General features: G+C 31.7%; 1 protein-coding gene across 1 annotated transcript; it reads left to right on the top strand.

Annotated features, from left to right (window-relative positions):
- The first annotated feature begins 5,390 nt into the window (after window positions 1-5,390).
- LOC111637978 lies at window positions 5,391-16,662 on the top strand. The gene is made up of 4 exons (XM_023383584.1): window positions 5,391-6,498; window positions 6,577-6,645; window positions 7,773-7,862; window positions 16,489-16,662. Exons 1-4 carry the CDS (start codon window positions 5,548-5,550, stop codon window positions 16,660-16,662), a joined length of 1,284 nt encoding a protein of 427 aa, XP_023239352.1. The 5' UTR covers window positions 5,391-5,547.
- The last annotated feature ends 691 nt before the right edge of the window (window positions 16,663-17,353 follow it).

Raw genomic sequence — 17,353 nt, 5'->3', positions numbered from 1 at the left:
TGTACATTCTCATATTGTACATTAGTGTAGTGACATACGCTATTAAAACGCAATCAAAAACGCAAAAAAACCGCATCTAAAATAGTATAATGGAAGCCAAGTTCTTTACGGTAAGCCTTAATCCTGTCTCTCTCCCACGCGGGGGGAATATCGACATGTATATTATATAAAAACACTTGCGTATTCGAGTGCAGCGTTGTGTCAAAATTTCAAAGGAATCGGTAGGAACAAACGAACAGTACATTTTTTATTTATATAGATAGATAGAAGATGATCTGCTTTAGTTCATTTTCACAGAAAATCATAATGCCTCACAGAAAAGCAAATTTAGAGCGTCGTACTCGTAGCGCGATCTGTTGGACACAAAAGCCTTAACCTAGATTATATCTTTTAATTTATATAAATGTTTAACGGAATAATATACAGCCTATGTCCACTCTGAAATTCCATTCTAAATATTGTGAGATCAGCCGGGGTTACGGAGTAGGTAATACTCGTGTAACACTTAATCGGCACTAGTCCGCGAGAATAGTTCTCCGAGTTTCGGATCGAGAGATCCGATCTTATGTCAAGATTCGTTTGACCGGGAGGGCTGTAATATTTAGGTAAAAGGGGATTCAAGACAGCGAAGTCTTTATCCCGAATGTCAGGGTCCCGACACCAGTTAATCAATTGTTTTACACGCGGATTAACACGCCTATTCGATCTGATTCGGTCACACAATTAAGAGACGTTTTAATTAAAACGAAATAATAAATTTAATAAAACAAGAAAATAAACTCATACAAAATGTGGATAAACGAGAGACAGAACTACTACAAATAATATACAAATCGGAAGATAGCTATACTTATATTATACCCTAGTCGCGATCGAGAGAGAGCTCACAAAAATCGTTATAAAACATACGACCTGTTTCAGNTACGTGTTATAATTGCTAATATTTACCAAAGTACAATATTATTCGGGAAAATATTGGAAAGTTTGCAGAAATCGTCTTAAGTGATGATGGCAGACTTTAACCTTCATTACCGAAAAGTGAGACAAACAATAAAAAGAGTAATTTTCCATAGGATTTCTCTGAATGATAAGAAATTTTCCCGTTCGGTATGTAAATATCATGCATGGTATATTAAGTTTTGTTTACTTCCGCTGTCTCTATGGGAATGAAATATAATTTCAAATAAAAATACGAGGAATTATATGTTGCGACTTCGTCACAATGCAGGGCTGCAATTCGCCACCTCAAGTTAATAGTGGCTCTCCCCTGTACGTAATACTTTTCCAGTTAACAATTGAGTCGTTCTATAGTCTAACTAACCCCTTTTAGGAGACATTTTTTAATTGAAATAACGTCACTTCCGTGTTGCATCGGAAGTTCTTATATAGCTAATCTGAACTTCCTATATCTAGTCTTTACATACGTACTGTCGGCTTTCATATATCTAACTCTATTCTCCAGATTGAGGAAGCGCGGACAGAGGGTTATAGGTCTACGGTTTTTTCAAATTGCAGCCCAATTATTCCGTTCACTCAGAAGCGATTCTTTCGAACCCATAAACTAAATAAACGATATTTCAACAGCTACCGAACGCATTTGTTTATGAAATTAAACACAATGGAGTTCATTTTTGTTTCTGGACTTTTGTCCGCCAAAAACTGAAGCCTCAAAATTCTACACACATACACAGAAACACTCCCTAACCATATTCTCTACTGAAAAATTAAAAATAAAATACTGTATTGTTTTACGTGGAAAATACATCTATTCCCGGTAATTGTCATTCGAATCGAATTTTTTGATAAACATAAAGGCTATTTTTGCCCTTTACGTTTACGGCACATGCAAATATACTTCATATTGTTTCCTATATCTTTTTAATATACATTGATTTCATCTTGAATGAATACACAAAAGTAGGGCACACGTATTAATTCCTTTAGTATTGTTTTCGTTTAGTGTATCGTGACTATAAATAATTACAAATGAAATTACGTGTATAACAATTTTTAGTACTCTTCAATTTAGTAAATTATTATAGTAATTACTATTTATCTAAACTAGCGGAAAATAAGAGGGATTATTTTAGATATTTATTCTTATTTGAACAATTACGATAATAGAGGGCATCGATTTTCTTTCGTTTTAAAAATATTGATCGACTTTATTAAAGATAGAACGGTATCATAAAGCAAAATTATCTTTACCATCGACGTTTGTAATTTCATAAAATCATATTTAACTACAATATATATATGTAATTATGTTTTTATTTTAGATATCTTTGTCCAGTTTGTTGATACAGTTCTTTTAACCAATAGTCTGAAATTTTTCTTCTTAAAAACTTATCCTGCTATTTTATACAAGCTGGCTAGATTTAAATTGATATTACCGAGGTACGCCCGGGTTCGGCTCTACTGAGCCGAATCAAATTAAACTCGGTACACATGCAATGCAGATCACGGGGAAGAGATTTATAAAAGGATATTAATTAAAATGTTCAGCACCAGGAGAAGTATTGGCGCTGTTAGTCGTAAGGTTATTGGAAAGATCGTGTTTATCGGTGTCTACGAACTCTCTGTCGGAGCTGGAGGCGAATATTCTGTGACATGGTAATACGGTTTTACTATCGCTACGCGTGGTTGACAGAAAGGATCTTACATTGCGCGCACACCGTAAATACGTAAGTTGTAATGTATTTTCGCTAGTGTAATCGCGAATAAAATTTTGTCCGCTCGTCTTATAATTGCATCCTTTCAGCGCTCATTTTCTTCCGGTGATGAAAATTTCAATAAATTTTTCCTAGTGTAAATTTCTTTCTCGTGATCTGCATTGCATGTGTACCAAATTTAATTCGATTCGGTTCAGTAGAACTTGCTCCATACGTGTCCGAGTACTGTCAGTTTAATTCTAGAACCATGTACAATGAAAAATATGAAAAAGTATGGTAATAGAGTTACCATACAGTCGACTCTTGGATTTTTTAAATTCGTTGGCGATTTAACACTGAAGAAACTGAAAAATGTAACATGAAAAAATTGTCGGTTAATATTCAGAAAAGTTTTCAAGGTGTACAAGATTTTGAAAACGTTTAATCTTTTATTGCTTTTTAATAAAACAGAAAAACAAAGTACTTTGAGGATTTGGAGGTTATTTTCACTTTTGAATTTTTTTACGATGAAGTCTACACAAAATGTAAGTGTAGTCATAATTGTAAATTTCGTAGACATAAAATGAAACGAATATTAAATATTTGCCTGTAAATATTAATACCATCCGTTACATAGCTGAGTACTCAATTAAACAAATAATATCAAATAGATCAATATTCAATAACGACTAAAAATAATTGGAAATGCAACTTTACGTATATTTAAAGAAAAGTTAAATCAGCAAATAGTAATTAAAATATCAATGTTCCAAACTAAAGAGTATTTATACCTAACAAAGTAATAAATAATTATTAATCACAAATGTCGTACCACTTTGTCAAGAACAATGCAGTCATTCTAACATCGCTGCATACCCCAAATACACGAATGTAAGGTCACATTTACCAACGAGGTTAGCCTCAGAAGCTTTTAGGCGTTTCATTACTGCTATTGATTGATTAATATCATCAAACTAGACCTACTTATCTGCACAACTATATCAATTATAATTTTATTATATAGTGTATTGCTATTAAATTCTATCCAGATATTGATTTTGTAATTTAAAGAAATGAATTTTCCATTAACTATCATGAAGAGCAGACAGTCTTTACAAACATAGCGTGAAGTTGTTTAGATAGTGGATTGATTATTGTATGCTATTATATAATCCATGAAAAACAGTTATTCCTACCAATAAAGATATTTATTAAAATATAAAATTTAAAACAATTCACAATAGTCATTACCTTAAACAAGATTTATTGCTAAAATCAAGGCTGATTTAAGAGTTGCTCGAGAGTTGAGCAACTCTTAAGTTTGTCTCTTGAGTCTTTGAGCAAGTCTTAAGAGTTGCTCGTTAAAGTTAAAGAATTGCTATTTTATTCATTTGATCAGAGAAACAATTTATATTTTTCATTGCGCTGGGTCACGACCACAGTTCAAAACCGCGACTAAAAAATTGTTTTAAAGTAGAAAAATGTTTTGTGAGAGAATAGAACTGGTATTCGACTTTTTTCCTAAGATGGCGAAAACAGAAAATTAAAACGTTTAACTAAAGTGAATGTCAGGTGCGAGCAGCAGGTAATATTCATAACTGGGGTAAAAACGCTTAATATCGAGTTACGGCCGGAAATTACGGTAAATTCAATAAACATTTCCTATTGGTGTCCGATCTCCGAATTCGGCCCCGAATTGCCCCGGCAACAAACTAATGGCCGTATTCTGTAGACTGAGTTAAAGGTAAATTATTTAATAAAGATTTTGTTATATATTAATAACCTGTATAAATAGACATGTGTCTTTCTTATAAAATTAAAAAAAATGGGAAAGGGGCCTCGAGTCTTAACAAAATATAAATCTGGCCCTGAATGCAGTGGCGTAGCGCGGGTATCAGCCGCCCGGGGCAAAGGAAAATTTCGCCGTCCCTTTATTTAGGTATCTCAATTTAAAAGACTAAAATTCAGTTTCGTCACAGAATCAGTAATGAAAAGTTCCGTGTTAGTGTTGCCACCTTTTTAAAATCGCTGACCCGGACGGCAGGTGAAGTTTGTTCGAACAGAAGTTCCTGACGCATGCGTGTGTCATTTTGCAATGCGAAGAATAATTTGCAGTGCATGTCGGTTCTAAATCAGTTACAGTTAGCGACTAGGGAGACTTGGGTAGGGGTAACGTATGACTTAGCTCTATCGGATATTCGGGGTGTTTATGAATACGAATGAATCGTACAGACAAAAAAAAGAAAGGTCGACAGGCTGCGCACGGCATCGCCGGGTAAAATTAATAGTTCATCCGGACGGTGAGTCGAGTCGATTCTCGGACTGTCCGGATGGTAACATTATTCCCCGTGCTCATTTCAATCGGTCCGAATCGTAGGTGCGACGGAAATATGAAAAAAAAATGATTCATATTTTTACAAGATATTATTATTATTTATTATGAAATTTTTCCGCCCCCTAAAAAGTGCCGCACCCACTACGCTACGCCCCTGCCTGAATATAGTATATAACGAATATTACAGACATCTCATATTTTATATTAAAAAATAATGCTTTTTAATCGATAAGCTTTTAAAATACTGTAATCTAATTCTCTTTAAAAGCAACCTCATTTTTATATACTCAGATAATGACACGTTTAATAAATTCTTATGAAATATTCTCCTACGGCAAACAGGTATACATTTCAATTAGTAAAGTAAACACATTACGTAGAGTTCCGATAAGGCAGAATCTGGATATTGCTTCAGGATATTTAATTTGGCACCACTTCAAATGAGTTTTATTAGAAAATTAGAATTGCAAAAAAATTAAAATAGTGTCGTTATATAACCCTATAACTCGAGTGAATTTCCATTTATGTTAGATTTTTCGTAGGTGTAGAGGCACCAGCAAGATGAATTCGAATATCGAGAAAGAAATTTGCATGAGCTGTTTCTTCTCATCCTGTTGGACCACGGCCTTGGTTTATGGCTGGGATCCATTCCGAATTTGTTCTTGTAAGCGGCCAATTTACAAACATACACACCCAAAATTGACAAAGATCTACATTCGATGCCTTCAGTTTACATTATGGCAATTTACTGTTCTTTTAATGTGGCAATCGTTACCAAGTGTAGGTGAATACGCATTGTGTCTTGGATTCTATGACGTATTTGAAAACGATGGTAAAATAATGAACATTTTTCTTGTTCTATTATATCTTGCTTATTCGATCACTCTGACCTTTTGCAGCCACAACAAGATCGATCTGATTACAAAACTAAGAAACGAATGGTTCTATGAAAGAATGATCGTCCAGAATAATGCTCTAGTAAGAAATGTCTCTCTTTCTGTTTCGTTCATTGTCATATTATTTACGATTATTTTTCAAATTGTCAATCTGAATGTTTATTATCCGGCATTTGAAAAAAAGCAATACTTTCATTTTGAAGCTCTAATGTGCACTGTTGAATTTGGATTTGTCACGACAATAATTATAGGAGGTGTGGCACATGCTTTACTATTGATTGGTATGGTCATATGTGTTTCTTATACAGAGTTTGAAGAACTTTGTTCAGAATTCTGCATAATAAGAAGCAGTGACAGAAATCTAAGAAGAAAATTACAAGATTTGATGAATCGTCACCAAGATTTGTGGACTTTTATAAATCAGTGGAACACAAAATTCAGTATAGTTAGCGGAGTTTTTTATTTCGGAATAATTTGGGGAACGAGCTTTTTGTATTACGCTTACTTTTATATTCATATGCACGAGTTTTTAAGAATTTGGATTTTCATGCTGATGATTACACTTTCGTTTATCTGCATTATATGCTGCTGTTTTCTATGCTGCATTGCTTTCACGGTATTTATTATTATTATTATTATTATTATAAAACATTTTAAATATTTTAATTTAATTGAATTTGTTTTAATATTTTAGATGCAAAGCGGATTTCAAGACATTCGACGATTTGTAAATTGCGATTTGAATTTGCGACAAAAGCTAAAAGTTATTTTGAATTTATCATTATTATTATGAATTAGATTTGTTTAAGATATTTAATCTTATTTACAATAATAGAGACTTACACAAAAAAATATATAAATTTTTTATAGCGTCTTCTTTTTCCTGATTCACAGATCAATTCAGAAGTACAGTAACAGTTAATTGGCTTGAAGAAATAAAAATCTGCTTAAGACAGCAAAAAAATAGAATATTAAAAATTACCACAAAGTTAAAACATCATCAAAATTCCGACCTTTTATTAGAGGCTAAGGTGCTTTCACAATTAAACAATGATTAAAAATTCAAGCTGCTTTAACTGCTTCTAGCTCTCTGGTGGCCCTTCTGGACCAACAGAAGGCTAAAAGCAGTTAAAAGTGCTACAAGACACAGTAGATATTGTGAAAACTTTTAATCATTCTTTAGTTGTGAAAGCGCTGTAGCCTCTAATAAAAGGTCGGGATTTTGATGATGTTTTAACTTTGTGGTAATTTTTAATATTCTATTTTTTTGCTGTCTTAAGCAGATTTTTATTTCTTCAAGCCAATTAACTGTTACTGTACTTCTGAATTGATCTGTGAATCAGGAAAAAGAAGACGCTATAAAAAATTTATATATTTTTTTGTGTAAGTCTCTATTATTCTAAATGAAGAAACTCCTGATATATGTTATGTTGTCTTTAAATATATTTAATGCCCTTATAATATAATCCTGATGGTTTGACAATAATAAGGCCAGAGCAAAAACGGGTATAAGTTGAAAGTTGAAATTTGGTACACCATTAGGGTACCAAATTTCAACTTTCAACCATGACAATATACATTAAGAAGGGATTTTTTTTTTTGAACTTTCCATCGTGGGGAGAGGGAGAGAGTTAAAGCTTACCCTGAAGAACTCGACTTTTACTGTACTATTTTAGATGCGGTATTTTGCGTTTTTGCGGGAAATCGAACGTATATTTAGACAATTTAAAAATTTTTCAATTACCCTCGAAAGAGGGAGGCCAAATTCTTGCATTCGGTGAAAACGGTTAAGATCGGCTTTAGTCTAATAATATTAATGTTCGCTATCGTTACATTTTGCCGGACAACGCCAGACTCATCGGCTGGTATTGAATATAAATTCTTTCTCAGGTATTGAATTTCATCAAAAGATTTGGAAAAGTCTCCTTGTGTCTGTTGATTGGAGGTTTCTACAACGTCAATAAGAGGATCCCTCTAAAGGTAGTTTTACAGATTCTGTTGTATAATTAATTATTAGACTTCATTTTCCAGCGGTTTTGAAATTATGCATGATATTAATACGCAATTTAAAAAAAAAAAGAAAAAAAACATTATAAAAGAATTGGTAGTTTGTAGAAAATCCGTTTTTCGTTAAAAATTGTCATAAGATTATAGCTATGCTCTTTAACTGTTAATTGTATGCTTTACAGACGGTAATAGCCATAATATACAATTATACCGTTAAATCTAATTTGATGGATTAAATAAGGCAGAGATAATCAAGGCAATTCACGAAGGATTGTACGACTTACGATTAATTTTTCTGGAAAAATGGCTTCTATTCAGGAGTGACGAAGAGAATTCGGAAAAACTATTTTCAAACTCGTTACTAACTACGAGTGTTCGATGGTTTCCTGTATTCGGCTACCGGTTAGCTCAACTGTTTTCTGATACAGAACACTAATTCTGAAACCATTCTTTTAAACACGCGGCTGTTGAAGTGAAAATTTAGATTATAAAGCAGATCTAACGATTGCGCTTTTTCCAATATGCGAACCATGTTTTCGTTTGTTTCTTGAAGTTTATTATTTTTTTTGTATTCTAAACAAAGATAACTCAGAAGCATAGCACGTATCTTTACTTAAATATTATGTGAATTGGTATGATTAAATTTATTCACACGAAATACAAGTATGGCATTTACCAAAATTCTGTTCAAATCACACAAGACTAAAAGTATTTATTACTTGTAATGCATATTGCCTAATTTAAAAACCGCTGCAATTTACTAATAGAAAGATTAGGTCCACATTAATAATTTTATATTTTTTCACTGGTAGATGGCTTCAACTCTACACTCCGTGTTCTCGGGATTATTAAAGTTGAAGAATGCAGAGAATTCTCGTAGAAGCTGTCGGCAGACGTTCACTAACTCCTCTGGTTGAATAGAAAACAACCAAACTTAATTCACGTGTATCATCGCAACAGGAATAAAGGGTATACTACAGATTTACCAGCGATTATCTCAGTTTAGTTAAATTTATGTTTTTATTTTAACGGATATTTCGAAATGAATTTTAGTTAAAAACTGTACACGTTGTAATAATGTACAGTACATATGTAATTATTTGGAACACCTTTCGTACAGTTTAATTAGAAGGATAAACAGTACAATTAGTGATTGTTATATTTGTAAATATTGGTAATTTAAAGTATTTTAAGCAAAAGAAAATATAAAAGATCGTAAGAAAACATGGAAAAGCAAAAATTATTATTAACCCGTATTAGAAATTAATACTCCACGCAAACTAATTAAAATGCTCTCAAAGGCGCATTATTTTTTAAAATAAAATCTCAAGTATTAATGTTTATATTTATAATGTTAATTAATTAAAATTCCATTCAATAGACGACGACTCGTACCTTATGCTGTATCATAAAATATATAAAGCTTTTGTGTCCGAGTGCAAAATTCTCTATTATAAAGTACAAAATGAAGTAACTGCAAACGCCACTTTCAAAAATTGATATAATTAACATAATATATAATTTTTTTATATTTATCGAAAATATATTTGAAAAGTAAATTTATAATTGTTTTAAGTGAAAAGATTGAAACATAAACTGTTGTTTGAAATGTTTAGCTTCATCTTACAGTTAAAGAAAACGTTAAATTCATAACATTAAATTTTTAATTCCTCGTACAAGAGAGCGAAATAATGAAAAAGTATTGTTTGGTGACAATAGAATATAGTCTTTTTAATCTATGTAAAAATCGTTTTATGTAGATTTTTGACTGGTAAACATCATGGTTTTCGTTCGACTCTACACGTCAATTAGCAATAATGACATATCAATGTGTAACGTCTAAGTTCTTCGAAACCCAGAATTACCAAATATACGGCGTTTCATGATAGAAAAATGATTATAAGAGGGTCGGACAGTTCTAGGCCAGAAGCTGTAGTTTGCTGTGTGAGATCTATTTGCCAGATACCTATCCTATCAGGCATCACAAGTCGTATGTCGTCATCTCACTAGAACTTCTCACTGCAGCAGTTTCAGAAGTGACATTCCGAGTGTCACGTGATTAGCCGTTACATTCGACTCGTCTCACTTTCTTACTACATGGTACAACTAGCATGGCCGCTCGCTAAGCTAACCACCTGTCTTTCCAGAAGATTTCTTTTTCACAAATGCTTTTTGTTTCACATTACCTTTGAAACCATTTCATGTGTATAGAAACGTTTCATAAATTAAATCATTCGACTATTGATAGACATGTTATATTTTCATTTGATACGAAGATATTTTTAAAAATTCTTTTATATTCATTTTAAATCGTTCTTACAAAAGATTGCACATTACAAGAGATTATGATTGACATTCAAGTATTTCAATATTTAAAATTCTATACTGTACATTAATTATTACAAACGTTAGAGACTCATTAGTTTAATTAATTTTAATTCGGAATGCAATACAATAAGCTTTATTATTATTGATCTACAACACACACACACACACACAAGTATACACTGTAAGTAACAACAACATTAATTAATTAAAAATCGCCAGGACGAATTAATACATTACAGATTTAATTCACAGAAGTATCACAAAATCGTCTTCTTAATCTACTGTCCTTTTAAACGCCTTTAAATTAATTTTTATGATTGCACCGTAGCCAGGGAATGATTTTACTGTTTTTATATATGGAGGCGGGAAAAATAGCCTATAAAGAAAAGTCGACTCGCCGTAAGGACTATTTGTTCCCGAGACTACAAACCTAGATCTGAAACCACCCAATGTTTAACGGGGCACGGCAATTTTATGACCTACCTCTACCGCTTTAAGAAGAGAAACACTAATAAATGCCGGTGCGACAATAATAGTGTAGAAGATGCCATACATTTTATTTTCCACTGTGAACGATATGACGATCAACGCATTCCATTCTATCGGGAATGCCTTCAAGAAGGTTATAATTTGCCACCGACACTACAAAACATTTTTTATAAGAAAAATCTCTGGAAGTGCTTTGAAAGGTTTATTGAAAGCGCCAGGGCTCTTCTGTCAGACTTCTACAGGAAAGAAAAAATTCTTGAGAATGAAAACAAGAACAGAAAAGATGAGCAGGAAGACAGTGAATAAACGGAAAAGTGACGTTATCAGCGATTAATTGATCGGCCGTGTAGAAATCTTCTGTACATAGTTTAGTTGTCTAGTATTAGTTTAGTTTTAGATTCTAGATAAAAAAAAAGGTTTTCCATTTATATGTATCGAGTCCTCACATACTATTTAATCTGTATCATTATATCATAGTAAGCTGATATTTACATTCTCTCTGCGTATTAAAATTGTAACCAGTTCTTAATAGAAACTGCCAAATTGAAACCGAATTCAAAACGCCACCACTCAACAAGATCAAAAAATAAAAATAAGAATATTACGTAAGACGAGATCTATTACCCCCTTACCCCTGAGTAAGAAATTGTAAGAAATCCTTGACCCCACCCACCCCAAAATACCTTACGTAATTTATGGATGGCCCCATAGTAGCAATAATAAATAGGCATTTAACTCGCAACCAATAGAAAGGCTGTGAAAAATTAATTAGTCAAAAAATCAGTTTGCTATTCAAAGAAAAATACCTGACCTGTAAAAGAATATTGCGTCAAGTAAGAATTATGGCACCAAAATGAAGATCAAGTTTTTTCTTGGAAACTTTTCTTTGGTAAAAATAAACTGGATGCTTCGAGTCCTTCCCGTGAGTTTTTTATTGTATGCGCACTTCGTGTTCTTGCTTTAGTAACACGTTAAATCTTACAATAACCAATTTGAATAATATTCTTTGTTTTTCTCACACATTGTAAACTGGCCAGATGCCTGACAGTAGAATCTTGGACTGTCGTTGAAGCGCATCCAAAATACAATTCCGTTCAAGACTTCTGCAAAAACAACTGCTTTTCCGTGACTGAAACTCACAATGGATATAAGTAGTATTTTAGTAGTATTTTACTTCAAATCATAATAACACACACATAATAGCGTAAAGATGTTCATATTCCACTCTTTTGGAAATTATTTTAAATGACAAAAATACACAAATGAATCCATTTTATATAACTTCGTACGGAGTGTTTATTATTTAAACTGAAGTGATGACAGATCATGGAAAAGAACTGCTAATTATCCAAATTTCTAGGGGACAATTCATTCCTCTGCACTTCTTGTATGGACCCCATTTCATTAAACACCATGTCAGTAAAACTCTTCATTGAACTTCATAGCAAGCAACGCCTAGACATTATTCAAAATTCAAGCAAAACGACATTGGGTGATTTACTAAAGGGAAAATGCCTCAGGGGTGCCTTTATAGAAACTACGCCACATTTAAGCATGTGGCTAACCTCCATGAAAACAGCGCTGGCGAGGAACGAATCCACGACCAACTTCAAGTTGACGATGATTTTATTCACTCGATCACCGATGGTCCACGATGAATATGATTAAGCTTTGTTTTTATTCACATCAGTGAAGTTTGTAAAGAACCGCTGACAGATGCTATAATTATTTGATGCATTCTTCAATTTCAATAATCCCGAAAACACAGATAGATTCGTAGCAATCTGCGAATAAAATACTTAAAGAAATTGCTATTGAAATAAATATATTGCAGGGGTCTTTGATGGGTATTCCGAATTTCGCCTAATTTGAACTAAAGTGTGTTTCAAAGTGTTAAAGAAGGCATGTACCCAAACAGCGTAATAATGCAATGCGAGTAATTTTTAACAAGTAAAGTTACTGTTGTCAGCGTTTCTGCAGACAGAAACAATGAGCAAAACTTTGTTATGATGAGTTTGTGATGAAACGTTTCGTACAAGTTAAAGTTAAATCATTTAATAAAGATTTTGTTATATATTAATAACCTGTATAAATAGACATGTGTCTTTCTTATAAAATTAAAAAATTGGGAAAGGGGCCTCAAGTCTTAACAAAATATAAATCTGGCCCTGAATGCAGTGGCGTAGCGCGGGTGTCAGCCGCCCGGGGCAAAGGAAAATTTCGCCGTCCCCTTATTTAGGTATCTCAATTTAAAAGACTAAAATTCAGTTTCGTCACAGAATAGTAATGTTATATTTCCATATAACATTACTATTTATCTAAGGATTATATTATATTGTCTTAATTTAATTTATATAATCATTATAGTCATTCTTTAACACCATATAATAACATTGTTAATAGTACAATTATACTATATTTTACACAATACATATATTATAGCCGACATCATCACATATATTATAATGCAATTATATACATCCCGCATACTATAGCCGACACTATTTCAATTAACAATAGTTTATAATACATTCAATTAACAGTATTTATATCAATATGTTATTATGCAGCAATGTTGCATTATATTTATTATAACAGTAATTTATTATATTTATCAAACAATATTATAGCATTATTGTAACAGCAATATTCTAATAATATTTTATTATGATATCTGTAGTTCAATATTTATTCATCATTTATATCTTATATATTATCTAACATTCAAATAATAAATACTATCTAAAGTTGCACTAGTTACAATATCTGTAATAACCAATTACCACCTTATATTTTGCTATTTCATATTACAGAATATTGTATACATAATAGGTTTCATTAATGCTTAACAATATTACAATATACAATGCATTAAATACATTCACGGTGTATAAAGATAGAATATTGCAATATCAGCTCTAACAGCACTTTATCATTATTTATTATAATTACATATCAATTGTAACATGTAATACGGCAAGTATCAAATATATTATCAATATATACATATACATTACATGTATATATCAATTCATATACTGCACATAACTAGATATACATCCACCAATTCAAATTACCCAGTTAAAATCAGGTAAATTTCTTTAAATAATATGTGATTAGCTCCACACTATTGACCAATTCTGTCATACCGCGTATTCAATAAACAATGTTATAACAATGCTTATAATCAGGTGATATTCATGAAAATAAGTATAAATGCCATCCAATACAACAATTTTATTGTTCAATTTATGTGAATATTAATTTCAATATTTGATTTATCAATAATGTGATTTATTACAATAGGGTACATCTCAGTTATAGATAATTTGGTTATTGATCTTATAAATTTGTTTGGCAAGACTGACAAAAGCATTATAAGTGCTCCCATTAGTCAAGATATCAGATAGTTTACACGGCCATTTGATTCCATTATTCTCTAATATACTTATTAGTTCTATCCTTTCCCTTTCAAATCTTATACAATCATAGATATAATGCTTTGAACCATCAATTGCAAGACATGTAGAGCATTGATTGTCATTTCGGTTTGTAAATCTTGCTAGATAGCTAGCAAATTTGCCATGATTTGTCATAAGTTGGGTTGTAGTATGGTCCGGGTAAAACCATTCCAAAGAGTAAAATTTTTTTAGATCTGGTATAAATTCATAAGTAATATGCGTATTTTTTTGGTTCCACTCATTTTGCCAAATTTGGATGGTGTTTTCCCATAATAATCTTTTAATTGAGCCGATACTGTATTTATCATATTCTATTGGTAATGAGACATCCCCAGCTGCCTGCTTTGCCAAGGTATCCGCCCTCTCATTTCCCATTGTGCCTTGATGGGCTCGTGTCCAAGATATGGTGATATTAGAATTTGAGTGATTTATTAATCTACGAATCTCTTCCGCAATGGGGTGTAAATTGGTGTTATTAATCATATTAAAAGCAGATAAAGAATCTGTACATATGCTAGCATTAACTTTATCCTGTAAATTACATATCCAAATAATGGCCATTTTAACTCTTAACATACATTACAATAGCTTCCAAACCTTTTGTTTCACAGTACCATTCATTTAATCTTAATTTTAATTTTTCAAAATTGACTTTCTCGTCACCCGCCATTACACTATATTCATTTTAAAGTTATTTTCTTTATAAAATAAATTGTAGCAAAACTTGATCAGGTACCACGTTTCTATTAGCTACAAACCTAGAAAATATATTACTGATTTATGATGCATGCTACAATATTCTGTAGACTTTCTCAGTTTCTGGCATTGCAGCAATGACACTGGCTCAATGCTAGACTGATAAAAAGTGTACAGAATCTTAAACAAATATAAAAATACAGAATTATTTATTACTTAATTTCGGCTTATTTTTTACCCTGAAATAATCCAAAATTTCTTCTCTTCAAAAAAAACCATTTTTTTTATATATAAAATGCGCCTGGGTCTATAATTACTTGCACGTGTATGACGATTTAGAAAAGAATTTTTCTAAAGTTTCAAAATATCTGGAAATTCTTCATATAAATATACTTTCTTTATTTATTAACACTTAACATTTTATTAATGCAAAATAAACATAATTATTAACACTTTTATAAAGGACTTTGTTTTGTCGTTTTATAAATTGTTCTCTACATCACTTCCGTTCGACGCATTATTTATAATTTGAAAATATATTAATAACAACAGTTTAAAATGAATGATTATTTATTTTTAAATAAATTTTGAAATTTATATTTACTCGAATTTATAAATTAAAATTCAAGAAAATATTCTCGGAAAGTTCGAGATTAACGACCGTTTGAAACCAACGAATTGTCTAACGGTAAAAGTTTAAAGTGGATAAAAGATACAGGTACTGTACGTATTTCTAAAGAAAATAATTGATCAATAGATTAATAATGTAATTTCTTATTATTTTAATGACGTTTAAAACATTATTTATTAGTAAAATTAAAACTATAACGTTTTGAACCTATTAATTAAGCCAATTATCTATAATCGACTTAATTAATAAGTTATAATTTGTAGATAATTAACGCATTTATGTTTTAGCTGTATCGCAGGATCAATTGTTGCTTTTGAAACAAACAATTGGCCTCCTTATATTAACGCACTAAAAATAGTCAGATAATCACATCATTTTATTTTGGATCATCAATGAAAGCATCAACAACTGGACCTTATTTTTTCCCATTTTGCAACTCTCATCTTAAGCAATGCGAAAGATTCGTTTGTATATTTAAAATTTACTTTTGTTTATAATTTAAAAAATCTACAAATACGTTTTAATTAAGGGCAAAATTAAACTTCATTATCCCTTACTCTATGTATAATTTCTAAATTTTTTCTGTAAGATACATCTTAAAGGCGCCCAAGATTTCTCTTGAAGAGTTTCGGACAAGTTCGAAAGAAAGGAATGAAGTTCTGAAGAAATGGATTTTAAATGGAAAACATTTACCTTTTAGCAAATACGCTGTGAAGATTGTGTCGATTAATAAACTTTTTGAACAGTTTTGACATCGGTAAACGAAAATATTGCTATAAACTTTTGTTTTGAACTTTTTTGAAAGCAAACACGGAATTATTGCTGTCAAATCTTAATTATCTTTGTTAAATTTAGATTTATTCGATAAGATATAGTGTAGGAATTAATTCCAAGAAACGCTAAACGAATGGTTTCTGAGTTTCGTTATAGTAATTAATACCAATCGATTACTTTTGAACGTTAATATTGAAGTTTAATATTTTGGGTTTTATAGATTTCGCCAACCAAACTCCGAAGAAGAAGTTTGTCTGTGGAAATTGTGGAAAAGAATTCCGCTGGAAGTCAAAATTTGAAATTCATAGGAGGATTCACACGGGAGAAAAGCCATTCTGTTGCCAGTTATGTGATAAAAGATTCATTCACGCTTCCGATTTACAAAGGCATCTGAGGTTTCATATCGGACACAAACCTTTTACCTGCGACCACTGCAAACGAAGCTTTACACAAAAGCATGATCTGACGAGGCATCTTCGCATTCACACGGGAGAAAAGCCATTTAAGTGCGATTATTGTTTACGAAAGTTCTCTCGGAAATCCAATTTGAATGCTCACATCAGAAGACACAGCAGACAAAATCTTAATTAATATAAATATAAAAAGTTTCACACTCGGAAGGAATAAGATAATTCCCAGCTTCATTAATATTTGTCTTTGAAATGTTATTAAAATGGTTGCTTTTTATTTTAAGTTAGTAATGTTTCGGAAATAAAGAATTTCTGCAATTGTGAGAATCTTGATATATTTGACGCGATGTTCATATTTAAAAAGAGATTTATTTTCCTTTAATTTCTAAAAGATGTTTAGAAACCAATTTTGTTAAAATGCCCGTAAAAACTATTTACTTTCGAAATTTCACTAACGTGTGAAAAGGAAGTTCCTTTCTGTTTTAGTAAGATAAGGTCACTTTTCTCGATAGTGATACTTAATTTTAAATTTTTGTACACATATCGGGCCGATTGCAGAGACAGCGTTTACGTTAAACAACATTTAACAGTCGAACGGCCTATAGACATCGGCTGGCTGAACCGCGGTTTAAAATACGTTGCAAAGACGATGATCGTTTATTTCCGAACACCATC

This window comes from Centruroides sculpturatus, unplaced genomic scaffold (assembly GCF_000671375.1).
Source record: "Centruroides sculpturatus isolate CEXI.00-Female unplaced genomic scaffold, Cexi_2.0 scaffold998, whole genome shotgun sequence".
Lineage (NCBI taxonomy): Eukaryota > Metazoa > Arthropoda > Arachnida > Scorpiones > Buthidae > Centruroides > Centruroides sculpturatus.
The sequence above is the reverse complement of the archived record's forward strand: the minus strand, read 5'-3'. Positions and strand labels throughout refer to the sequence as shown.